The sequence below is a fragment of the Neomonachus schauinslandi genome, chromosome 13 (genome assembly GCF_002201575.2).
Source record: "Neomonachus schauinslandi chromosome 13, ASM220157v2, whole genome shotgun sequence".
NCBI lineage: Eukaryota > Metazoa > Chordata > Mammalia > Carnivora > Phocidae > Neomonachus > Neomonachus schauinslandi.
Genome location: NC_058415.1, coordinates 81,354,875 through 81,381,931, shown reverse-complemented (window position 1 = coordinate 81,381,931; position 27,057 = coordinate 81,354,875). Strand labels below are relative to the sequence as shown.

General features: G+C 53.4%; 1 protein-coding gene across 4 annotated transcripts in view; it reads right to left on the bottom strand.

Moving 5' to 3' along the window:
• PTGS1 (prostaglandin-endoperoxide synthase 1) overlaps positions 1–2,442 on the bottom strand; it is a 30,099-nt gene extending 27,657 nt beyond the window's left edge. For 3 of the 4 annotated variants that reach the window (XM_021691153.1, XM_021691152.1, XM_021691154.2), the window contains exons 1-2: positions 2,343–2,442; positions 2,157–2,249 (exon numbers count right to left, since the gene is read on the bottom strand). In XM_021691153.1, the coding sequence (XP_021546828.1) occupies positions 2,157–2,249; positions 2,343–2,346 (97 nt within the window). In that variant the 5' untranslated portion in view covers positions 2,347–2,442. Of the gene's footprint in view, positions 1–2,156 lie in introns of all 4 variants that reach the window. The other variant, XM_044920390.1, reaches the window with a different exon arrangement.
• Between the last annotated feature and the right edge of the window lie 24,615 nt (positions 2,443–27,057).

Sequence of the window (27,057 nt, the reverse complement as noted above, 5' to 3'; positions counted from 1 at the left end):
GCCTCCAGTCTCAGCCCAAGTCACCTGTCCGACCCACTGAGTTCTGCCTCCTCACCCACATTCCAAGGCCATTGCCAGCCAGCACCTGCCTCTTGCTCTACTGCTCCCCATGCTTCCCTCTGCCTCCTGAGGTCCAGAGCTTTAGGCTTCAGCTCTGCCGTTGCTTCCATCAGAAAGCCCTTACAGAGTCTCATACTAAAGCCTCACTTCCCGCCACTCACCACCTCCTTCAGGGTCCAAGCAAACATCAGCACATCCGGGAAGCCCCCCTGGGTTCCTCACACTGGAGAGGGACCTGCTCCCTCCCCCGAGCCTCACAGAGCCCCGTGTGTCCCTCAGTCATGGCCCCGACCCCCTCGGAGAACAGTGTTTTAGCATTTCTGACTCCCTGAGAGATGGTGGGCCCCTCCCAGCGCCGTGCCTCCAAGTCCAGCCAAAAACTTAAATCAAGCCCTTGGGAATGTTTGTGGAGTGAAAAGAATAATTCCACTTAAACACTTATGATATAAAGATAAGTCCAAAAGACAAAAACAAAAGGGCACAGACCAGGGCTCGCTGGGCATTCATGAACACACAGGAAGACAGGCGGGCCAGCCCTTCGTACCCTGGGGGGAGGGCATCGTGGATGGGGCCCCAGAGGAAGTGCTGTGCTGATCCAGGGGCTGACAAGTCCAGTCACTGAGGCAACCTGATCAGCCCCAGGCTCTGCTGCTGGGGTCTCAGATACATGGGCCCTCCCCTCTGGGCCTCAGCTCTCCTTCTCTAGAATGGGGGTGACACATCTCCCTGGCAGGGCTGCTATGAGCACCAAGAAGTGGAGGCCCATAGCGGGGCTTTGTAAACTGTAAAGTGCTGGCCACATGAGCCCTCTTTCTCTTCTTCCCACCCACTGGTCCTTTCCTCCTACCCAAACTCTGGAGCACCTTCCACCTTCTTCCTGGCTTCATCAAATGCCACCCACTCAAACCCTTTCCTCTAGGAAACCTGGTCTGATTCACATCTTTCTTCTCTCCTCTGAGCACCAAATCCCTACCGCAACACAACAGAAAGCTCAGACCCCTCTCCCCACCCCACCCCAGTCCTCTCTTGCCCCCATTTTACAGATAGGAAGTGGAGACCCAGAGAGGGATGGATCATACAGCCAGGTGGCGGAGGAAGCTATGTCCAGGCCTCGCACACCTGCACGCGTGCACACACGCACACATACACATGCCGGCGGTAAGCTGGGGGAGGGAGGCTGGCTGAGAGGGTGGAGCTGAGTTCCTTCACCTGGAACCTGGTACATGCATGGTGGGGGGCAGGAGTGGTGGAATTTTGCAGGATCTGACTTTCCCCATCATCTTCTGGGTGATGAAACCAGGGTCCACGGAGGGGAGTGACACGGGATGGGTGGGGGGGTGCTCTCTATGGAAAGACCTTGCAAAGTGCCTAGAGTAAGACAGATCAAGTTCAAACCCTTAGCCCACCATGTGCTATGTGAGCTAGAGAGAATTATGGCGCTTACCCGAGCCTAAATAACCTGCCCGGGGGAGGGGGGGACCTCAGAGCTGAGGATTTAAACCTCAGGGGAAGCAACCCAGCTCTGTAAATATATTTCCACCTTGATTCTTTGCCAGAATGGCTGGTGTCCCCAGGACCCTCATCAAGGGAGATCTTCTCCCCTAGGGCTGAGAATCCCCATGGGGCCCCAGAAAGTTAGAGGCTGGAGAGACAGAACTTGCCAGAGGGTTTTCCCCCTGGTGCCTGCAGCTTCCTGGGAAAGAGTCCCCCCACTATGCCCTCCACCCGCAGAAAACAGCGGGGTTGTTGGTGGGGCGGGGTGGGGGGGGTGGGGGGGGGTGGCGGGAAGGGGCTTGGACAGCTTGGGGCCCAGAACAGGTGAGGGAGCTGGAGAGGGGCTGTCCCTTCTCACAAGAGCCCAGTCTGCCCTCTCCCCAGAAAACACCCTGTAGCGCCCTAGGCAAGGCCACACACACCCGGGGGGGGGGGGGTCTTCAGAGAGCCCCTCTCCCACCAGCAGCCTCAGCGCCCTCCCCCAGCCCGGGCACGGAGAGCAGAAGGGGGAAACTGGGTCGGCCCCAGGGCAGAGCAGGGGGAGGGGCCAGGCGAGGGCGCAGGGCTGAGGGCTGCCAGGGGGCAAGGAGGGGGCCGCCTACCCGGCGCGGGCGTCCGGGGGTCCTCGGGCAGGACCTGGGGCGGCGGCAGCAGCAGCAGCAGGAGCAGCGGGAACCGGAGCGAGCGACTCCTCCCTGCCGAGTGAGAGAGATTAGCGCGGAGCCTGGCCGTCGAGGCTCCACCCGGAGGCAAAGAGGTTTCCCCGGGGGCATCAGGGTCGGACTCACGCATAGTTCGAGGAGGCTGGTGCGTGTGGGATGCAGGAGGCCGGCTCCTGGGGTGTGTCTCTGCCGGGGAGCTCCGGCCCGTCCCCCCCCCATTCCCTGGCTCCACCTCTCCAGGCCGCTGTCACCTCGGCAGCGCCGCCGCCCACTTCCTCTGTTCCCGCCCTAGCCAAAACAGTTTATTAATTATTCTGATTGCAGCGAAAGCGGTTTTTCACCCGAGATCCTTGAGGCACTTGTGTGGGAAACTGAGGCCCAGAGATGATGTGCAACGCTGAGGTCAGCCAAGGCTCCAAGGCAGAACCGAGAGTATCTCCGGCTTGAAGCGGGGGCCTGAACCACACACCTCGGCCCCCAGAGAGGAAAGGGGGCTCGACAAGGAGCAGTCCAGGCTGGCCTGCGCATTGTTTCTGAATGGGAAACCCACTACCCTCCACAGATCTAGAGGCTCTGCCCTTTGAGGCCACATGTCTGCCTAAACCTCTGCTGCCAGAAATGAACAGGATAGGCTCCCAGTGCAGGAGACTTGAGCTCAAATCCAGACTCACAGCTTACTAGCTGCGTCACCTTGGACCGGGTGTTTACCCTTTCTGGTCTTCAGCATTCTCATCTGCAGAGCAGGGATACTCATAAGCAGCATCCCCGAGGATTGATCTAAAATGCAGTGAGATCATGCACACAAGTCTACTGACGCAATGATGCGTTATTAGGAGGCATTGTTTTCAGAGATCTCCCAACTCCGATTTCATGGCTGGCCAGAGTTGGCAACTCTAGCCGGACTCACATCTACCTGCGGAGTTTCCAGAACACCAACATCCGGTACCTCGATTTTATAGCTGGGGCAACAGATCCTAGCAGGGGGCGGGATGGGGCGCTAGGACACACAGAGTCTCCTGGTCCCCACGCCCACAAATTTTCTCCCTCAGTTTCCCCAGCACATTGAACCGTCCTGTGGGCTCCACTTCTGAGTCCTTATGCCAGTTCCCAGGGTGGGAGGGTGAGAGCCACAGGTGCAGGGTGGGAACCATGCCAGGTGGGAGAGGTGAGATGTGCTGGGAAACCCCTCCTATGTCCCCACCCGAGCTGTTCCCGTGCTCCGCTGGGACAAAAGCCAGCCGCCCCAGGGGGACAGAGCAAGCCAGGGCAGACCTGGGGAGGGAGTGGGGCAGAGAGAGGGCCTAGGGCCCTGGGGTGCTGGGACAGGCTTCAGCTTCCCCCCACCCACACCCCCATCCCCAACCACAGATCCGGGGCCCCCCGGCGAGGAGCCGTAAGTCATGGATAATCAGCAAAAGGGATGGGGTCTGGGGAGAGATTCGGGGGTCCAAGTACCAAAGAAAAGGGGGCTTTCTGGTGCTAAAGAAAGGAGAGAAGAGCTTGAATGAGACCCATTTCTGCTACCAGGTCCTCCCTCCCTTAAGGCTCTGGGCCCAGCAAGTTCCCCGCCTGGCCTTTCTGCTGACTCCTTATTCCCAAGCCAGCTACTAGACTCAAAGGGACAAACGCTTGGGTGGTCCTAGCCTTGGGAAAAGAGCCTGAGGCTGGGAGTCAGGAGACCCGAATTCAAAGCTCAGTTCTTCCAGGGCCTGACTTTAGACACGTCTCTGCCCCACTCCAGGCGGCCGCTTCCCTGTCCGAACAATATAAAGGTCAAATCAGATGGTCTCTGAGAACAGTCTGGCATGGAGTGACTGGGCCCTCACTGTGGCCAGACTCTATGACTGGTGCTGGAGATACCCAGATGGATGCGATGAAGGAGAGGACAGAGGTGAGACAGTGGGCAGTCCTCCAGGGACAGGGTCATACTGACATATGGGGGAGGGGAAAGCGAGAGTAATGATGGCAGAAGAGGCGTCAGGGCTTGGTGACCGATTGGCACCTGAAGGAACGAGAGGTGCTGAGGAGGGCACCTAGGTTTCTGGCTTGATGTTGGCAATCATACCCAGGGACGGAATCAGGGAGGGGAGCAGGCTGGGGGAGATGGCATTTGAATTTGGACTCATTCTATTGGGTCCATCTGGGCAGCAAGGTCCAGCATGCAACCGGAAACACAAAGGAGAGGTCTGGGCCGGCCTTTGCCCCAGGCCCTGGGAAAGGCCACCACACAGTGTCACTTTTCCTTGTCCCTCTAGTCCAAAGCCTGTGGCCTCAACATCTGGGGAGTTTTCCTAGTACTCGGGTTGGTGAGCTTCCACTGGCTGGGCAAGGCCCAACTCCAGTGTCCCCTGACACACCGCCTCCCCCTCTCTCTGTCCTCCCAGGAAATTCCTGTGACTTCTCTGCCCACAGCAGGCTTCACGGCACGCTGGATTGTGTTGAGCGGTGGAAGACTTGATCACTCTTGCATCCCCAGGACCAAACACAAGCTCTGGCCTACAGAAGATGCCTGCAAATGTTGTTTGATTGAATAAAATATGAGTGATTGAATGAATGAAAAGATACAGACCTTCTACAAGTGGGTGAGGGTCCAAGGCCAGCTTCATCAGGTGACCGCCACCCCATCCATCTGCAGTGACCACCCCCAGAAAAGGAAGTGCCCGGCCTCAAGGTTCCCTGTCTTCCCCGGCGGGGCCCATTGGCCAGCACCCCCAACACTCACAGGGCCAGCTCCCCTTGGGCCCTGATCCCCTCCCAGCTGCAGCGGCACCCTCTTCCCTCTTTCCTGTACCCCGCTGGCAATGTGGGTCAGGGTTTCTCCCTCTCTGCCTACCCCTACCTCGGGCTTCTGGCAACCCTCCCAGAGGCTCCAGCTAGGGCCTAGATTTCAATGCCCCTGGAGAAGTCTCGCCCCTGCTGGGTCCCACCCACTATTTGGAAATCCAGAGCTGACTCCTACCTGAATCATGCAGGGACCCAGCCCCACCCAGCCCCACCTCTGGAGGCAGCCTCTCAGACAGGCCAGAAAGCCCTGGAATCAACCCAACAGCTCTCCAAATCCCACCTCCCCTGCCCCCACCCAAACTCCTGATCAGCTCTAAGCCCTCAACCGTAGGCAGCCGACTGCCCTTCTTGGGCCTCAGTTTCCCCATCTGTAAAATGGGGTTAATAATTCTCCTCTTGCAAGAGTTACTGTGAGAACAAAATAAGATGGTCTATGTGAGCATCCCCAACCTCCCATAGGAGCTCAATGGAAATGCCTTACCTGCTTCCCCTTTTGTTCCTCACCCGAGCTGGAGGGTTTCATGCAAACTTCTCCTTCTCCTTCGTACCTAATTCACCAGTGCCAGGCCATGGCTGGGCATTGGCAGTAATAATAAAAATTGCTGGTACTTCTCGAGTACCTACTCGGTGGCAGGCAGAGTGCTAGGTACCTTGCCTGCACCATCACCTGTCATTTCTTCGACAGCCTTATAGGGTCTGATCACCTCCCATTTTACACAGACAAGAAACTGGGGCCCAGAGAGCTGAAATGACTTGTCCAAGGTTGCATAACTAGTAAAGGCTAGGTGTCAAGGTCCAGTTCCTGTGTTCTGGAAGAGCAGGTATGGGACACCTCAGCCCCAGCAGAGCCAGCCAGTGTGTGGAGTTAGTGAAGAAGCAGCAGAAATGGGGTGGGGATGGTGGGGGGCTGTTTACCTCCCTTTCTCACTGAAGTCCTCACAACAGCTCCAAGAGAAAGGTATCATTAGCTCCACTGCAAAAGAGGAAACTGAGGCTCAAGGACTTCCCTAGTTCTTACAGCGAGGAGGAGGAGACAGAGGACGAGGAAGAATTATAACTGAGGCGGGAACACATGCTGCGTAGCACACATTATGCTGAGGGGTCCTGGCACACCCATCTCCTCTCTAACTCACAACAGCTCCATGAGATAAGTTTTGTTCTTGTCCCCACTTTTGCAAACGGGAAAAATAACTTGCTAAAGGCCACAGGCCAGGAGGTGGTGGAGGGAGGCTCTGAGCTCTGGTCGGCCTGATGTTGACATCCGCAAGCTTCATGCCCCGCTACACTCCATCCCTGGCTTTCTTGGATCCTAAACCCTGAATCTTTAAAACAAACACCCAAATCCTGGCGGAGGCAGGCCAAAAAGACAGATAAACAAGCAGGAGGTGGGTGAGTGGAGTATCCCCAAGCTCCTCTGGGGAGTTTCCACTGCAGGGTCCCCTGTCCTAGGGACCTCAGCAGTAAGCAGCTGGTGCCATCGGGTCTCTGATCCGCACAGGATGACTGAGCGGTCACGCCACCAGCATCCAAGCCAGCCCACCCCCACCAACAGCGTAATCTGCAGAGCATCAGACACCAGCTCCTGAGATCTGGGGGCCCAGCTGCCTGTGACTAAAGAGGAAGGGCGGGAGGACCCAGGCTGTCTTGCTAAGAGACGACAGCTCCTGTTGGGGCTGGAAAGTGTCAGTCTCCGCATCCCTCTCCTCCTCCACCACAGTTGAAGGAAGAGAAGCCCCGGGCATAGCCTTCCTTTGGTGTGTGAAATATCGTCCTGACTCTGCCCAGAAAATTCAGTAGCTCCCATGGCCCCCAGACCTTAGCCCAGCCTTCAAATCTCACCGTTCCCTGAGCAGCAGGTGCCATAGAAAGAGCCCCAATAGGGAGACCCAGAAGATTCAGTTATAGTAACAACCTCCTGAACTCGCTGTGTGACCTTGGGCACGTCACTCACCCTCTTGGACCTCAGTTTCCCTACTTGTTAAATGAGTCTGTTGAATTAGATGTGTGAGGGTGGGGAGCAGAGCTTTTGGAACGAGGCAGAACCGGATTTGGAGCCCAGCTTCACTATTCTTGCTGTGTGACTGGGAGCCTGTCCCACTGTTTCCTCATCTGAAAATAAGAACAAGAATAATATCTATTTCCTGGGACCACTGTGAGGATAAGACCCCTTAGCAAAATTCCCGGCACTCAGGAAGCGCTTGGTCAAGGATCACTATCGGTGGAATTCTTATACTTAATAATTGTATAACTAATCCAGTTCTGTCAGCGTGGTCCCAGATGTGAAAAAAAAACCTTGTTCTGGACACAAAAAAGAATATAAGGGGGAACGGTTGCAGTCAAGGGCTAGCCTCGTGCACCAGCAATGCATTTGGCCACATATAACAATGTCCCGAACATGGAAGCTGGAGAGAAGGAGGAGATTCTTCTCGCAGGCTCGGCTCCATCAACCCTCAGAATGGGTTGTATCCTCAGGCTGCACGTTCCAGGCTGGAACAGGGTAGAAAGGAGTGACACAGCCTTCCAGCCCTCTTGCCAGAACTCTGTCACATGACCTCGCTTGGCTGCAAAGGGGAATGGGAAATGGAGTTTTGGGATTAGGCAGGAAGGACGGGTGTTGGAAATGGAGATTGGTCCAGTCAACCTCCGATGTCTGCCAGACGCCGAAGGGTCTCTTTCTGGTGTGCACTATGGTTTCTGATGTATGGCTTCTCTGGGAGAATCCAGGAAGAAGTACATGCTGCAGAACCCAGAGATGAACAGACTTGTTTGTCCCCAGGATAGGGTCTGGGAATTGCAGGTCTCCAGCAGGTCAGAGGCAGGAGCCGCCAGGAGAGAAAGTCCAACCCACCCACCCCTCTCCAGTGACAGAGACTCAGAGCAAAGCAGGGACTTGCCCAGACAGGCCAGGTATCTCTCCTCTTGTAAAATGACCAGCTTTAGAACAAGTCACACTAGAAACAGTTGTGCCCAATTGCAAGGACATCTCATCCTTTGAAAACTCGTACCCAATAGCCTGAAAATTTAGTGGGCGAGAATATGCGCTTCCAAACAAGCCTTCAGTTCTCAGGTAAGAGCCTTCAAAGTGCATTTTCTTGAGGCTTTCAGATAGAACTGGACTGACTCATCACTGGCTGGAATGTGTGCTCCTGCTTTAGCACCTCGTTAATAATTTACCATCACTGAGCTGTACACAGTTTAGAAAATATTTTCACTTACATCACCATCTCTTTTGATTCACACAGTAGTCTTTTTTTTTTAAAGATTTTATTTATTTATTTGAGAGAGAGAGAATGAGAGAGAAAGCATGAGAGTGGGGAGGGTCAGAGGGAGAAGCAGACTCCCTGCTGAGCAGGGAGCCCGATGCGGGACTTGATCCCGGGACTCCAGGATCATGACCTGAGCCGAAGGTAGTTGCTTAACCAACTGAGCCACCCAGGCGCCCCCACACAGTAGTCTTTGGACGTTGGTGTTTTCAGCCCTGAGTAAGTCAGGGCTATTTCCATTACAAATGACAGAAATCCAATTTCAACTGATTTTGGCAAAAGAAGGGGAAGAGTTGGCTCCCAAGCTGAAAATCTGGGGGCAGGTATGGCTACATCCAGGTGTCAGGTTCTCTCTGCCTCTCTCTCTCATCGTTTTTTCCCCTCTTGTAGGCTTCAGCCTCAGACACGTGCTCCCCAAGCCCTCAGGCTGCTCCAGAGGACAATGCTTCCTTTTCGGACACTTCTGATCATTCTGCTCAGCTCAGGTGCCCATCCCTAAACCACATGCTGTGACCAGGAGATGGAATACCCTGATTCGGACTGGCCAGTCCTCAACCAGGTACCCATGTGAACTGAGAATGGGAGAGACATGTTCCCCAAAAGAAAGCTGGGTGCTGCTATCAAAAGAAGAGGGAAGGCATGCAGGGCAGCCAGAAATAACTGCACTGTATTTCTCCATTTGACGGACAAGGAAGCCGACGCTCAGAGAGGTGAGTGGCTTTTGCCTGAAGCCTCAGGGATGGTAGGAAGCGAGGCTTTCTTGCCTTTGGCTTGAGCCTGGATGGAGAGAAGAGGAAAGAGCTGCGTGCGTGAGGGTGAGCAGTATTCCTGCCTGTAGGAGCCTGGCAGGCATCAGAGCCTCCCCAAGAGGGAGGGAGAAGGGTTCGGAGGGATGCTGGTACCCAAAGCTGCTTCTCCTCGGTACTTCCTCGTATTTGCCTGAGCAGGAAAGAATGCTCATGTTTGCTGAACAATTTCAAGGCATGCCACATACTGCTGGGCACTTGGCCTCAGCTCTCCGACCATATTTTTCGGAGGCAGAAGCTGAGGCTCAGAGAGGTAAAGCAAATTGTCCACGTCATACCATCTTGCAATGGTAGGGCTGGGAGTCAGCCCAGGTCTGGAAGGATGCCAAAGCCTGTGTTCTTTTCCTGAACGCTTTCTCAGTGGGGCACTATCGACATTTTGTGTAGGACTGCCCCTCACAGGGCAAGAAGTTTAGCTGGCTAATGTTAAGCTCAGTAAGCACAACCAAAAACTGCCCCCACGCATTTGCAACTCTCTCCCCTCCAGGAGGCTACCTCTGGCTCTGGAGGGGAACCACAATACCAAATTGGGTTCATTTTTGTGGACCCAGGGCCTGACACAGAGAAAGTACTTAATAAATGTTCGATGAATGAATGAATGAATTTTACTCTATAGTCAAACAGGACTTTGTGTGAATCCCAGCTCTACCACTCATTAGCTATATGGCATTGAGCAAGTTGCTTAACCCCTCTGTGCCTCAGTTTCCTCCTCTGCAAAATGCAGGCAATATTAGTACCCTCCTTATAGCGTTATTATGAGGATTAAATGAGTTAATGCTTATAAAATGCTTGGCATTTTGTCCGATGTGTCAGTTTTCTTAAACAAATGAGCCAAAAAAAATAATAATAAATGAATGACTATCTTTTATACACACACACACAATCAGGAGTTTATGGTTTACAAACACTGTGAGTTTATCTCCTTGGACGGCTTCCATTACCCTGGGAGGGAACGTTACACACATTTTACAGGAAAGCCAGGCTCAGAGAGATGAGGTGACCTGGCTAGGGGCTTCTGGTTCTTCAACTGCAGCTCCAGAATTTCAGACCCTGCCTTCTCTGCATCTTGTGTCCCCTGCAAATATCCATTTGTAAGCCAAAAATGAAGAAGCCAGCAAAGGAGCTGTAGGGACTCCAACCTCTCAGAGTACCTGGAAAGGGACAGGTTGTCCTGACCCCACAGCCATGAAGGACCACCCTCCCCTCCATCCAACCCGAGGCTCTCTCACTGGGCTGCCCAGTGCTCTGTGCGGTGTGTGTGTGTGTGTGTGTGTGTGTGTGTGTGACCCAAGGGTTTGGGAGGAAAGAGGACCAGCCATGTGGCCAGGACCACAGGACCACATGAGAGAACTGGGTGGTGGGTGAGGACTGGTCAGCTGCCTGCCCACAGCGGGAGGCGAGCACCTGTTTCTGCAAGTGCCCAGAGCCCCCAGACCTGCTCCCCTCCCCCAAGGCCCCTCGGGGCAGCGACGGGCTCTCTCTCTCCTCGGGGCATCTCGCAGCCAGAGCACAGGAGTGGCCTCACTGCTCTGTGATTTTTCAATTCCACACCACCCATCCTGCAAATAATCATGAGATGACATCTGGGCCAACTTCCAGGCCGGCTGCTGGAGCCTTCTGCTCTGATAGAGCTCTCAGCCGGGGAGGTGAGCCTCGGAGGAACAGAAGACAAAGGGTGGGGAAGGAGCCCTGGGAATCTCCTTGCAAGGCCCCTCCTGCCCAGATCCTTAAGAGGATCCCAATTCCCAAATGCTAAAGGTTCATAGACCAGCACCTGATCCTGCTGCCTAGCTGAGGCTACAGGCGCCATGACCAGCCTCTGACTAACATGGCATCTCTGGGTGCCCACTCCCTCAGCTTCTTTTCTCCTCACCCTCCCAATACACCCCCCCAACCCTGCTCTAGCTCCTCAGAGCCTCTCCTCTCCTTTGCCCATCCGTGCGCTTTAGATGGTCTCTTGCTCTCTTGGCATAAAGGAAAAAATACAGACTTTAGAAACATACCCACCTGGGTTTCCATCACACTAGCTGTGTGACCTTGGCCATGTTGCTTAAATTCCTTGGGTCACAATTTCTCACTACAAAGAGAGGGATTGTGTGATAATTTAAAAGGCTGATGGATGTGAAAATACTCAGCGTATGGTAGGTGTTCAATAAACGCTCTATTTCCTTTTTCTCAAGGGCTGCCACCCAAGATTTGGGTTAAGAGACTTACAGGGAAAAACTTCTGGCCTCTGCTCTCCCCCTTCATTCTCCTTTTTAAAAATCTTGCCAGGGGTTCACACAAAGAGAACTCCTTCTCTGCAGGAGTAAATATTCTACAGGGCACATATATATAAAATGGGATATTATTCAGCCATAAAAAAGAAGGAAATCCTGCCATTTGCAACAACAAACTTGAAGACATTGCTAAGTGAAGTAAGTCAGACAGAGAAAGACAAATACTGTCTGATCTCACTTATATGTAGAATTGAAAAAAGCCAAACTCACTGGGGCACCTGGGTGGCCCGATGGATTAAGCATCCGACTCTTGGTTTCGGCTCAGGTCATAATCTCAGGATCGTGAGATCGAGCCCTGTGTTGGGCTCCACACAGCGTGGAGCCTGCTTAAGATTCTCTCTCTCCCTCTGCCCCTCCCCCCTCTAAAAAAAAACAAAACCAAAACCTAAACCAAACCAAACAAAACAACAAACCAAACTCACAGAAGCAGAAAGCAGATTGGTGGTTGCCAGAGGCTGGCAAGTGGGGGAAATGGGTGATAGACAAAGTGTATAAACTTCCAGTTACAAGATGAATAAGTTCTGAGGATCTTGTGGAACATTGTGGTAATAACACTGTATTGTATGGTTAATAACACTGTATTGTATACTTGAAAGTTGCTAAGAGAGTAGATCTTAAAATGTTCTCAACACACACAGATACAGTAACTAGGTAAGGTAATTGATGTGTTAACTAACATTATTATGGTAAACATTTCACAGTGAATAATCTATCAAATCATCATGCTGTACGCCTTAAACTTACAAATGTTTTATGTCAAATACATTTCAATAAAGCTGGAAAAAAATTCCATGGGATGTTGATTCTCAACAGAAGCATGCCCTCGCTAGGAAGGCATTTAAGAATCACCTCTAGGGGCGCCTGGGTGGCTCAGTCATTAAGTGTCTGCCTTCGGCTCAGGTCATGATCCCAGGGTCCTGGGATCGAGTCCCACATCGGGCTCCCTGCTCAGCGGGAAGCCTGCTTCTCCCTCTCCCACTCCCCCTGCTTGTGTTCCTGTTCTTGCTGTCTCTCTCTGTCATATAAATAAATAAAATATTTAAAAAAAAAATCACCTCTAGGTATTTTTCCAAAGCAATACACACACACGCACACACACACACACATGCACACACGCATGCATGCACAAGCACATGCACAAGCACATGCACACATTCAATGAGATTTTGATATTCCATTCTTCTGATGACAAGATGCAAATCAGAGCCTTAGTGAACCTTCATACCAGTGGAAGTGCAGAGAGGTAAAATATGGGGAAACACTAAGATAGATCATTTATATGCCAAACCATCTCAGACTCACAGATCTGCTTAGATCTCAGCCTGTCATATCTCCCCTCACCAGGTCTCTCTTTGGTGTCTCACTTTATCTTCCTTCCCTGGCAACATAATTTGGATTATGCTGGATCTGGGCTCCTCCTTACTCCTGTCTACTTGGAGTCTTTTAACTTTCTTATCCAGACCAACCCAACCTAATTCAACTCAACTCAACCCACCCCAATCCTCCTAAATTCAACTCAAGTCAACCCAACTCAACTTATTTCCACTTATGCCACCAAATCCATCCTACCCCAGTTCAATCAAACTCAACTCCACTCAACACAACCCAACCCAGCTTAAGTCTAAAGTTCAATTCAAGGAAAACCAGCTCACCTCTGCTCCACTCAACCAAACCCAAACCCAACTTCCATTCAATCCAATCAAATTGAATTGTATTCACCTCACCCACCCCTACATGATATAACACAACTCTACTCCACCCAAACCAAACCAACCATGCTCAGCCCAACAAAACATAATTCAACTCAACTAATCCCATCCTGCCCAGCTCAGTTTTTCTCCCTTTGTATCTCCTCCTTCTTTCCAACACTTAATACCTGCATTCCAACCCTCACCCCACTACCAGATTTCCTATAATTCCCTAAGTAGTCGGACACAGAGCTAATGCCTCATTTAAAGAAAGATGGGGAAATTTTCCTTTGGACTTGCCACCTTCCTGCTCTTCTCCCAACCCTAACCACACCCTCTTGCAGGTAATAACCTTCAGTCATCTCTGATTCCCCACCATTTATCCCTACCCTTTAATGAAGCCTTGGGGTCACGAAGCCTCAGACGCCCCAAGCATGTGCGGGCTTTCATCTCTGCACACATTACCCACAGGGGCATGATGTCTGGAGGACATTTAGATTGGGGGGCCAGAGGGTTCCAGTCCCAGAGAAAATCCTAAGGTCAGAAGAGCAACCACCAGACCTGGGCACAGTGTGGGCAACAGCAGGATCTGGCTTGACCCCCAGGAAGCAGAACACTCTGTCGCTGGCTTTCCTGCCCACCCTCCTGGATCTCTTTCCAATCCTTTATGGCTGCCCTGTTCCTGTCTTTATCTCTCAGTCTTGGTCTCTGTATCTGTATCTCTGTTTCCCACTCTCTCTCTCTGTCCCCGCCATGATCTCTGCCTCTGTCTCTGTGTGGCCTTATCTCTTCATCTCTGTGTGGAACACTCTCTTCCTCTTTAAGTATCTCTCTTGCTGCTAACTCCCTCTTGCTAACTCTGTCCCTCTCCATCTCTGTCTCTATTTCTGGCACAATCTGCTTCATGTTCCGCGTCTTGGCTGGGGAGCTCTTTCTCCCAAACACACATGCCTCCATCCCTTCATCCCCTCCAGCTTCTCCCTACCAAGGAAGCAACAGTCATCCCAGGCTGTCTGCAAGCCACTCCGAGGCTGCTGAACCCGGAGCTCAAGCTGCTGCCCCACTCAGGAAATCACAATTGTGCCCAGAGAGCTGCAAAGGAGTTCAGGCCAATCATCTTGTCTTATGGATGAGGAAACGGAGCCCCAGAGACTGCAAGGGGCTTGCCAAAGCTCAGTTAGAGTTAGTGGAGCAAGAATGAGACCCTGTCGACTAGAGATCTCAGACTCTGAAGCCAGAGGAGGAAGGTCTGGGTACCAGCCTGGCCGGGAGGTAGATGGAAGGAAGTGACACCTACCCCCAGAAGCCATCTGCATCAACAAGGAAATTAACTGCCTTCCACACCATCTCAGAGCGGCACTTCCCTGTCTGTCTTTCTGTCTGTCTCATAGTAACATCTAGTCTTGGGGTGCGGGGGGCGGTGTGGGCAGGGGTGGTGGGTAGGGAAGAAAGGAGACAAGAAGCATTCTGGGTTTTGGTGAAGGTCATTCACCACTGACCCCGATCCTTCCTGACAATTCTGAGAGCATAAGCAGGAGGCCCTCAAAGGCCTGGGGAAGAGGAGAAAGCCAGGGTTTGGCCTCCTGCAACAGAACGCTCTATAGTGAGGAACAGGGCACATCTCACTGGTTCTGGAGCTGCCTCCCTCAGCAGTGTGGAGTTCCTGGGCTGGCGCCGTCCCGGGCTTCCTCAGAACCCCAAAAGGGCTGAAAATAGAAAAGGAGAAGAAGAGAAGGCTGTGGTCAGTGTGGTGGGGAGAGAAGAACTTGGGGAAGGGAGGGGAACTGGTTCCTAGGCGGTGGACAGACACCACCAGGACTGGCCCTGGCCTGACCTCCAGTACCCTCCCAGCCCTTCTCTAAGCCCCCCGCTGCCTGCCTTTCTGTAGAAGGGACCTCCGATCCTTGGGCCCAAACCTCCCTTGAACAGTTCAGGAGACTGTGGCCCAGAGAGGAAAGGAGATTGCCCAAGGATAGGTAGCAGGAGAAGGAGCCAGGGTCCGGAGCTCTTGGCCCTTAGGCCCAGCACCTTCCCCAGCAGGCTCTCGGGGTTCTTAGAGTGGGGTTCTTTTTGGGCCCCAAGCCTGCCCCATCTGCCCAAGAGGCCAAATTCAAGTAGTTTCCTGCCAGTGTGAACTGTGCCAGCCCGGGAGTGCCCTGTTCCTCAGAAGACACAGCTAGGCTTGAATCCCAACTCCCTGCAGAGAGAGGCCTTGGGAAGGCCAAGCCCTCCTCACTCCTCCTGCCGCTTTTCTGCTGACCTCCGCCTTGGCTGGCTTTTTCTTCCCCTTTCCCCAGCCCCTCTCGCCCCACTGTCACCGTGGGCCCAGCAGAGCCTGAGGTAGGCAGGGAAGGGAGCCTGCCCCACTTCCACTCACTCTCAGCTCTGCCCGGACCTCCAGACACGTCCCTGTCCCTGCAGCAGACCTTGGAGCCCACTCACCCTCCCCTCCCCCCCCACCGCCACCAGGCAGCCTTCATTCTTGGAAGGTCCTTGGACACACGAAACTGAAATCTGCTTCCCTGACTTCTCTGCTGCTGCCTCCAGGACCTTCCTCTGCCCGACGTCCCCTCAGAGTCGGGCAAGCTGCACACCCTCCCTGACCGCCTGGTCCCTTTGGGAGGCTGCACGGGCAAGTTTCCCCAAGGTCAAGTCCTGCCTCAGCCACCACCAGCCGTGGGACCCGTGGGACTCTGCCCCATGCGTCTCCTCCGCTGGCTGATCCTAATCTGTATCCTTTCCTAGTAGTAAATCGTAACTGTGAGCGTAAGAGCTTCCAGTGAGTTTTGCGAGTCTTTTAGCAAATGATTGACCCCGAGGGGGGTTTGAAGCACCTCCCAAACTCACAGTTAGTGTCAGAAGCAAGCGCAGTCTCATGCACAGACTGGGCTCCCCAGCCTTGTAGTTGGCCCCACGTCGCTGCAACTCGTCCCACTGTCGTGCATTGAATCCCCACGACAACCCTCTGGAGTAGGTACTTTTGCCATCAGTCCTCGTTCACAGATTGGGAAACTGAATTAAGAAACCTGACTGAGGGGGCATGGCGGGTAAATGACAAGGCTGAAATGTGAAAGCAGGCAGCCAGGCCCACGGCAGCCTACACCTGTCACCACTGTGCTATACTGTCCAACTAGGGGAGGCTGAGGGGGGGGCCTGTGAGGCTTTGCAGGGGAGAGTTCCCGGAGGGGTTCCCTGGTAAAGAAGCTGAGCTTTGACCTGGCGCTGGTGGGAAGCCATTGGTGGTTTTGAGCAGGGAGGGACATGAGTAGCTGCAGGATTCAGCGAGATCCCTCTGGGTGCAGCATGAGAACAAGTGGGGAGAAGACCAAATGTAGGGGGTGGGCGGCGGGACAATGGTGGTGGGACTTGAGCTTTGGTCTCGGTGATGGAGAGCAGTGGACACGTTCCAGGTCTACCTGAAAGGCAGACTTGACAGGACTTGGGGACAGACTGGATTTAGGGAATCAGGGAGTGGGAGGAGCCAAGGGTAACACCCAGGCTTCCGGACTAGACAATTAGGGTGCTAAGTCCTTGAGATGGGGTAAGACAGAGGAAGAACAGATTTGGGGTGGACTATACCACCATTAACGGTCCCAGAGTCCTGAAGGACAGGGCTGTCCCCACCCCGGGGCACAGGGCCCTTTGTCTGGACCAGGACAGTGCACTAGCTTCCGAGGGGGGAATTGGTACCTCCCCTACCTCAGTATTGCCACCAGGTGGCAGCATAGGCCGCCTTTTGGCCAGCGGAAAGAGGACGTCAAGAGCATCTCAGGGCTGCAGATGCAGACACACCGGGAAGACCTCTGAAAGTGGGCAAATGGCCTCATCCAGGGGCCTATGAGTATGAGTTCCTGTAAGTGCAGCATGCAAAGACCCCCCACTCCCATCTAGGAGGCGGGAGTCCTGGGTTCTAGGTAGTGCCTGTGATCCAGACCCAGCCCCTGCCCCTCTCAGTTTCTCCCCTATAAAGAGCACAAGCCCTGCAGGGGAGCCAGAAGCCGGCAGGGGGACTTTGACCTGCTTCTCTGACTTTCCACCCCCAATAGCTGTGGCTTTCAAACATGGTTTTAGAGCCAATATCTCTCTTTTTTTTTTTTACACAAAATCCCAAGTGCCTCATGTATGACACAGAACAGATGCATATTGATGTGCTCTAGTTCGAGTGGAGGATGCTCCCAAACCCACATAGAGGATGAAGTCCAGACCCCTCACCTCGGCATTCAAGGCCCTTCACTCCCTACCTCTCCATGCCTTCTCCCACCCAGACCACACCCTTCTACTCTTTCAGCTCAGGCTGGACTTGCCTTTGGGAATACACGTCTCCTCCCCTCCTGATTCAAACCCTCCTCATCCCTTAATGTCAGCTCCCTCGTCACCTCCTCTGAGAAGGCTCCTCCGAAGCCCCTGGTGGAAAGGGTCACTCCGTCCTCTGCAATTGCCCCACACTTCAGTCACCGAGCACCTGCTGTGGTTGGGCACTTCCAACAAGCCAGCAGCACTTCCTCTTGCTCTGAAGATCTCATGTTCTATGTACACCCACACCCGTCTCTCTCCCTGCTCCTGAGCACCTCCTGGTGGGGACCATGCCTGATTCCCCTGTAGTAGAGTATGTCCAGCCTCACACAGCTAGGAGCTGGCAGACTAGCTTCTGCCCCACCATGCCTCCCCAAGCCACATTGGCAAATAGTTTATCTTTCTTGGGTCTTTGCTTCCCTCCACCACCACCCCTATGATGGGGGCTGCTATTATCTAACCAGGACTCTGTGTAGAATTAGGACTAGCTACATCATTTGTGCAGTCCAGGGCAAAATGAAAATGTGCAGCATCTTGTTCAAAAATTACTTAAAATTTAAAGACAATGATAGTAGACCATTCAACCAAACACAGATCACGCACCCATGGAGCCACCCGTAAAGTTTGTGGGCTACACAAGGGGTCTGAAACCTGATCAGCCCACACCCACATGTGGGGTTTTGTCTGCCAAGAACACAGCCACTTTTTTCTTCATTCAAGGGCAGTCTGCTGGTCAAGTTGGGTCCGGCAAGGCTGCATCTGCCCAAACGGGAGTGAATTTTCCTTAAGTAACACGAAGTTCTGGTATTGGCCAGTGGCAGCCCTGCCCACGTTCCCTGAGATCTCGTGACCTTGGCACGTGAGCCACGCTCCTGACTTTTGGTCGAATGAGGAAAGGGGACCAGAAATTGGACACAAGACATTGGAGAGCAGGGAATAGGGCAAGCTAGCACACAGCTGTGGCCCATTAATGTCTGATGGACGAGTAAATGAATGACCAAGTGAGCACTTAAGACTAGACATCTAAGTCATGGCACTGTGGAATTACAAAGCTAAGAGAAATTGAGAAATCATCAAATCTGGGGTTTTCAAACCATGTTCTCCAAAGCTATAGGGATCTGCAAAGGTGTGTTGGGGACATGAAAAGACTAGGCACTCACGGATCGGGTCCCCTTCCTGCCTTTTGACCTTTTTATCTGTCTCATGTACTGGGCTTCCCATATAAGCTTTTGTTTAAACAAGTTTGCTGGCTCAGGAAGGACAAGAGACTTGACAAAGTCCCAAGGCAGAGCCTGGGGAGAGGATCAAAGAGGCGAGGCCAGAGGTCAGCCCTGGGATTATAAAATCCAGGCAGGAGGGTGAGCATCAGAAACTGGAGTTTTATACCAGAGATGTGGAATCAGTGTGGAGGATCCCAGACAAACCAGAGGGTGGAGATCAGGGATGGTAAATCTCAGCTCGAAGAAGAGATTCAAGGTCAAGTTCAAAGTTCAGAGGCCAAAGGAGGGGGCTCATTCTTGCTTTGTTCACTCAGTCGGTATTTCCTGAGCACCTACTATGTGCCAGGCACAGTTCTAGGTCCTAGGATACAGCAGTGAACAAGACCAAGTCCCTGCCCTCACAGAGCTCACATTCTGGGAGGCAGGGGTCTGTGTGCAGGAAATAAACATTATTACAAGAAAACAAACGAGGCAACCAGCTAGAGAAAAGTGATAGGAAGAAAATTAAACGGAGTGGGAGGGAGAGAATGCCAGTAGGTGGGCTAGCTCCTATAGGGTGGTCAGGGAGGGCCTCCCTGAGGAGGTGACATTTGAGCTGCACTCTGAATGAGTTGGGGCCGCCAGTGTCCCAGCTGGGGGTGGGGGGCAGAACTGCCTGCCAGGAGAGCCTGCAGATCCACAGGGTGAAGTTGGGCGGGCTGGGCAGGAAGTCTGGCCCCCTGTAACCGTATCCCCAGGAAGGAGGAAGCCAGGAAGGCGCTTTCAGCAGTTGTATTCATCAAGGCGGGCTGCAGTAACCCCTGGGCAGCACCAGAGGCTCCTCAGGGCCCCTACCCACCTTTAGCCGCCTGGGGAGGAGACAGCCAGGGAGGGAGGGCCGCCTAGAGTGGGCCCTGGATTCTCTTCCAGACAATAAATGCTTCCAGGTTCCTAGGGAGCATTCCTTGGGTCACAGCCGCATCTGATCTCAATTACCCCCGGTGTAGGGTTCCATGGCTGGGCGGGGGCAGGGGTGGAGGGAAGGCCGCTTCTCCATAATCAGAATCTCCTGGCCCAGTGGTGAAGGCACCCCGGGACAGGTCTCCCCACCCCCGGATTTAAGGATTCGGGGAGGGGTTTCTCCCTGGAAGGAGAGGTCTGGCTGTGGTGGAGACCCTCTGCTTTATGGCCATTTTGCTGTGTGACCTGGTGCAAGTCACTTAACCTCTCTGGGCCCCTGTGGAAACGGTGACAATTCCACCTTTTCCTTCCCAAAGAGGCCAAGAGTACAGTCCAAGTCTGGAGGGCAAAGCTCACTGCTGTGGGCTGGGTTGGGCTGGGCTGGAATGGGGTGGGGTTGCTCGTCCCTTACTTTTTCCTGCCTTGATTAGATCTTAACCCTCCCTTTAATACATCCCCACCCAAGATGATGGTACCAGAGTTGCTGGGATTAACAGATAAAACAGACCAGGGGCGTGCCACCCCCACCTCCAACCTTCCCCAACTTGCTTGGGCAAGGCACTGTACCTCTGGGCCTCGGTTAACTCATGCCCCCCTCCAGAGGGGATGTGGGGGTCAAATGAGTAACGAGCCTAAAGCCGGCTTTTTGAAAGGATACACACCAGCAGCGGTGTTCATTGGATCATGTTTACAGTCAACAACAACCACAAAAATGGCCATAGTTCTAAGCACCGGGAGATAGACTCTGGATTTGGAACATCTGCTTGATCCGGTTTTTGTGACTGATGACCTGGAGCAAGTCTTTCCCCTTCCAGTCCTCAGTTTCCCCATCCACACCGGTGCCTGCTAAGCTCCACCCTCTAGAGGGTCTTCTTCGGGCTCCCGTCACGCGCAGCCCCATTTGCCCAAGGGGGTGTCGCCCAAGCTACACTGGTGAGTCTTCCTTTATTGGGTAAAGCATTCCCCCTGCAACCTGAGTTTCACCAATGTACCTTTTCTTCTCGAGGGACTGCGGCACAAGGTTGGGTTTTTAGCGGGGCAGGCGAACGGGAGGGGGCGGCGACGGGGGTGGGCTTCCAGCGGCGGGTTTTAATCTACATCGAGGGAAAGGCAGGCTCGGGAGGCGGCGAGCCGGGATTCGAACCCGGGCCGACGGGGGCCGCAGGGGCGGGGCGCGTTCCTCCTTCCCGGGCTGCGGGCCCGGAGCGGATGCCGGGGTCAGCGGAGCGCAGGGCCGCCGGCCGGCCGGCTGCTCCGCGGGCGCTGCTTTCTCCTTTTATGTCCGTGCGGGGGGCCGGGAACTCCCTGCCTGGGGCCCGCGAACAATGCGCCACTTCCTGCCGCCCGGCCCGGCCGCGGCCCCGCTCCCGCTCCCCGCCCTGCGGCCGCCGGGAAATGGGCCGCGGCCCGGGCCGACCGCGCGGGGACACGGGGTCGCGCCCCGGGAGACCGCAGGGCCCGCGCGCGGCCAGGGTGGTGAGCCGCGCTGGGTCCCCGGCCGCAGCCGGTGCGCCTCCGCCAACCACACGTGCACCGAGCGCACGGCTGCGGCCCGCGTGAGCGTGCGCACACTCGCCGGGAGGGGGGGCAGCCCGCGTGTGCGTGCGCACACTCGCCGGGAAGGGCGGCAGCCCGCGTGTGCGTGCGCACACTCGCCGGGAAGGGGGGCAGCCCGCGTGTGCGTGCGCACACTCGCCGGGGGTGGGGTGGCCAGGCCCCTGGCTGTGCTCGGCGCCCGGGTCGCGGCTCCGTCCGCCCCCGCCCCCGCCCCCACCGGGCTGCACTGCGGGCGCGCGGACATCCACTTGTTGATTCGCCATGTGCAGCGTGCCCGGCCCTGGGCGAGGCACTGGGGATTCAGCAGTGAACAAAAGTCAGCAAAGCCCTGGGCCTCCTGAAGCTAACGTTCTAGTGACGGGGAAAACAACACTCTAAATTCCTGAATCACACAGTATATTGAAAAGTGATACTTTGTTAGACAAAAATAAAGAAGGGACTGACTGATACGGGAAGTGAGGTCTGTTTTAAATAGGGTGGTTATGGATATTTTAACCGAGGTGACATTTGAGCAAACACACACAGGACACGAATCACAAACATATACCTCTCAAAAGGATATGCAGTACGCCCCAAGTAGATGCATTACGCAAACATATACATTGTGTACATCAATGTGCCTACACATACGTGCATAAGCCCTTCACATACATGAGAGCCTACCAGTCCACATGCAATGCATTGTATTTGTACCATATACATATCCGCCACATGCGTATCACCTCTGTGCATGCCCAGATGTGCACCTTGATGGCCATGCCTGCATCTCAGATATCTATCATCACCCCCATTTCCATATATTCTTCAACTCACAAGTACAGAGCCCTGTGTCAGGCTCACATATCACATACCCTCAAGTATATGTTTTTTTCTAATTTCATAAGACACTTGTCAATATAGTACACCATACTACATTTATTTTCATGTCTTGTGTCCATTACGTAACATATATCACACACGCATATACCCAAGCGCATGTCTCACAAGCCTTGGGTAAATGGATGCCTACATTCTACACACCCACAAACACACCTACACGCGCCTCTCTTGCTCATACAAACACATTTCCCACATATTCCCTGTACCTATTTTATACATCCCATTTACACGTACCATGTGCAAATAATAGTAATAACATTTACAGAGTACTTACTATGTGCAGCACAGTCAATAGGTGCCTAATTTGGATTATTTCATCCAATCATTAAAATGGAAGCTCTATGCCACGGATACTACCTGTTTAGCCTAGCCGTTCAAAGCTCACACCGTGATCAGAATGCCTGGGCTTGAGTCCTGGCTACCCCACTCTCTCACCTCTGAGAGCTTCAGTTTCTCGGTCTGTAAAGTGGGGGTGATAGTCATCCTTACTTAAAGGTTATTGTGGAAAGTCAGTAAGATACTAATGCATGAGAACCGTATAGTATAATACCAGGCGCATCGTAAGTGCTCAATAAATGTTACCTGGGACTATTATTATCCATTTTGTAGATGAGAAAAATGAGGATCAGAGAAGTTAAATGACTTGCCTGAGGTCCCACAATCTATAAGTGGAGGAGGCAAGCCTCAAGCACAGGTCTGTGTGACCACACAGTTCAGGCCCTTGAAGGATTCCGTTGCTCATGCTTCCATATTACACAGCAGAGACACCAACACACACACACACACACACACAGAACACATGCCCTGCAGACTCCATGTGCATGCATCACATAGCTCCCATGGTATACATATGCATCCATTCAACATTTACATAATCGATCTCCATCCACCCAGCCAGGCAGCCATCTAGGTGCTGGGGACATAGCAGTCGGCAAGACAGACTTGATCCCTGCTCTCATGGCCCTTACAGACCAGCACACACAACTGTGAACACACACTACACATCACCCGCATGTCCACATGCAGATATCCTGTACACAGAGCCCAAGTGTCTGACTTACTCCCATTGACTGACCTCACTGCTAACCCACGTGGACACAGGTCTTACGTCATTTACACATACTCAGTATATCCATACCATGTGTACACATAGACCTCCTATGTACATGTCATCACACGTGGCCAGTGTATACACTGCCCTTAAGCTATGTCCACGTATTACACATAACCACCCTGTGTCACTCATGTACCTGTTCCCCTTTCTGCTCCATATGGGCAGGTTGGGAGGCCCAGGTCAGCCCCTCTGGGCCGGTCTTGGGGGGGGTGATGGGTGGAGGTCAGAAAGACAGGGCCTGGACCCCCCATCGCAGGGGAGAGAAGGTGGCCCATGGCTTCACGGCTGGCGGCCAGGAAATTACAGTCGACACCAAACCAAAGCGGCCCCTTAGCGGACCAGGTAATCAGGCCTCTCCCGGATTCAGCCTGACAGCTTAAATGTTCTAATTCCGCTGCCAGGGGCCCAGCTCCCAAACTCCGGCCACGGCCCAAGCCTCGGCCCTCCGTCGTAATTGGACCCACGTTTTCATTACTTTGAGATTAGACAGGTCCCCTCCGGCCGGGCCGTCCGCAGCTGCACGGGAACCATCCCCCAGCACGACTGCATTTACCTGATTATGGAGTTTATTTTATAGCAATTGCTCTGGAGTGCTGGAGGCCCCCTTTGCTCCACCCCCTGCTCCCCAGATCCCGGAGGCCTCTACCAACCCAGGACAAGTAGTTTCTGCCTAATGTGCTGAAGCCACCTCCCCCAGGCCCTGCAATCATGGAAGCCCCCACCTCCTGGCTCCCCTGCAAGGACTAGGACCCTTTTCCAAAAACAATCACTTAAGGAATTTGAAGAAAGGGAGGGACGAGCATTCTAAGACTCTTCTCCCGGGGTACAGATAGGAGAGTGACCTTCCTTGTTTCGTGTTTTCATTCAACAAACATGTGTCCAATTCCTGAGCTAATGGCAAAGGCATTGATGGGTGAGGACGTTCGTTCATTCAACACTGACTGTATGGCAGAAAGGAGCGTGCACGTAGCCCCTGCTTCCCAGACATCACAGTCTAGCGGGGAAGCCCGGCAGGTTCCTAGCGCTTGGTTTATGCTCAGGTGAGGGCAGGAGACCTACAGGAGGACAGAGAGTTAAGAAAGGGGGTTGGGGGGCGCCTGGGTGGCTCAGTCGTTAAGCGGCTGCCTTCGGCTCAGGTCATGATCCCAGGGTCCTGGGATCGAGCCCCGCATCGGGCTCCCTGCTCGGCAGGAAGCCTGTTTCTCCCTCTCCCACTCCTCCTGCTTGTGTTCCCTCTCTCGCTGTCTCTCTCTGTCAAATAAATAAATAAAATCTTAAAAAAAAAAAAAAAAAAGAAAGGGGGTTGGACTGGGGCGCCTGGCATGCCACTCTTGATCTCAGGATCATGAATTCGAGCCCCATGTTGGGTGTAGGGATGTACTAAAAAATAAATAAACTTTAAAAGGTGGGTGGGGGGGGACGGTGTGCGCCTGGCTGGTTCAGTCAGGAGAGCATGTGACTCTCGATCTCGGGTCGTGTGTTCATGTCCCATGTTGGGTGTAGAGATTACTTAAATAAATAAACTTTAAAAGGCGGGGGTGAGGATGGAGGCATTTCAAGCAGAAAACACCGTGCAATAGCCTGCAGAGAGAGAGAGAGAGCCTGGTGTGTGTGAGGAACTGGGAAAAGATAATGAAGTTCAAGTTTGGGGTGTGCGGGGCAGAGGGAAGACTGAGGATGGAGGTCGCCAGAGCCCCGATCATAAAGGGCCTTGCTTAAAATTGCTGGCGCTTCACCCTGAAGACCCAGAGCTGTGGGAGGGCTCTGGAGGGACCCCTCGCATAGCACATAGGAACATTTTAAGTAGTTGCTGTGTGCCAGGCATGGTTCTGAATGCCCCATGCGTAGCAACTCAGCTTATCCACATGTCAGCCCCACGAGTGAGGCAAATACCCCAGGCCCAAGATCCCTTCCCCACAATACTGAAATCCTAAAAGCTTCAATGACCCAAAAGTTTTACATAGTTTTGGTGTCAAATTGTGTGGTGCCAAAAGTGACTTGAACCAAGCAGAAGCTGTTTTTGTTCATTTCCCTGCCTGGTGTGAATATGCATGTTTTGTTGAAAAAAAATATGAATTTCATTATAAGAAATGCCCCAGACCCCACTGGGAGGTGGTACAGTGCATGGGTTATGTTCTCTATTAGACTTTATTCTCGGAAAAGCTCTGAAACCATCTGACTACACAGGTTTTCCATAAGGCTCCAGGCTTATACTAGAATCCTCATTTCACAGACGAGAAAACTGTACCGAGCGAGGTGAAGTGATTTGCTCGAGATCACGCAGCAAGACGGGGTCAGGCAGTCTGGTTTCAGAGTCTAACCACAACAGCACACATCCTGTCTTTTCGCTTTTTATGCTCTGAAATGGGGGTCTGAGCCTGCCTGGAGGGACAGCGGGGTCCTGTGCAAGGGAGGGAGAGCGGACGGTGCTCAGCACGCACGTGCTCCGAGTCTGGCCTGGGCTAGCTCTGCTGGCCTCTGACCTTCAGCTGCACCAGCTTGTGAGCATCGTTAGTCCCATTTCACAGGTAGGGAGCGCAAGGATCGGAAAAGGGAGCCATCTTGGCCAAAGTCCTGCAGCAAGAGAGTCGCAGATGAGGGAAGGGGGCTCGGGGTTGCAGTCCCCAGAAACCTGGCCTTCCCATTCTCCTGAGGACTGCGGGCAAGAAGAAAGCATAAGCTGGGCCAGGTGGGGCCGAGGAAGGGGACCCCAGTAAAAAGTAGATCCAGTCAGGAGCCCTAGCCCCGGGCTGCCCAGTAGCAGAGACATGGTGCCCTGGTGTCACCCTGGGTGACAGCCCCCACCTCACCTCCACCCCCAGCAGGGCTGCCTCGACCTCACCCCTCCTCTGCCTGTTCTCGGCGTCCGTGCCCAGCCCCACTCGGGGAAGCCTTCCCGGATCCATCTGAGCCAGGCTTCCAGCTTCTTGATATTTGAGGCCTCCGACCATGCCTTCTTCACTCTCCTTCAGTGTTTTAAATATTTACTCACAGGGCCTCACCTGCCCGGGGATTGTGGGGTCCTCCCTTTGGAAGAGGACTGACAACCAGCTTTGGAGTCAGACTAGACCAGGGTTCAAATCCTGGCTGGATTTGACCTTGGACAATCATTTTACTTCTCCAGAACTCAATGTTCCCATCTGCAACATGGAAATAATAATAATAGCACCTCTCTTACGGGGTCACTGTGAAGGTGAAATGAGATCGTGTTGGCAAAAATGCCTCTGTGCGGGCCCTCTGCTCCTGGCAGCTACTACCAGCTACAAGTATTCTTAGCGGCCTGTGCACGGCTGACATTCAGTAAACTCCTGTCCTCTGGTCGCTCCCTTCCCTGCTACAAGGTATGTTCAACTAAAACAAAAGAACCCAGTCTTGAGCCTGGCCCTGAGCCTGCCAGGTCTCTCTCACCTCATCTCCTTAGACTTCCCTTTGGGATTCTGGATTTTGCCTTTCTACTAAGCCCTCATGGCTCCGTGTTCCCTCGCCAAGATTTCTAACCTCCATGCCCTTGCTTGTGCCATTTGGGACACCAGGCATTCCTTCTCCATGCCCCACTTATGCATTCTAAATTCTACTATTCATTCGCTACTCACTGTGACCTTTATTCATTCACAACAAATGCTTTACCGGATATCTACTTCGTGCCCAGCTCTGGACCAGGTACTTTCATGTAACTTAACTCACTCGGTCCTCATGCCAGCCTTGCAAGGGAAGGAGTGTTATCTGCATTTTACAGAGGAGGAAACTGGGCTCAGAGAGATTATGTCACTTTCCTGAGACGACCCAGCTAGCATGTGGCCAAGACCTGCCAGCCTCTGGAGCCCAGCAATTTCCTCTCTGCCCTGCATGTGCCAAGGCCCAGGGCTGGAAAACAGTCCTCTGTGCCTGGGTGAGCGAGAGCTGAGTGGGGAAAGGAGAGGAGGTGGCGAGGGGCTGGGGACCAGATTTTGATTGGGCTGGGGGAGCAGGTGCTACAGGGAGGATGGGCAGGAGGGGAGCTTCCACGTGGGGATTTGGAC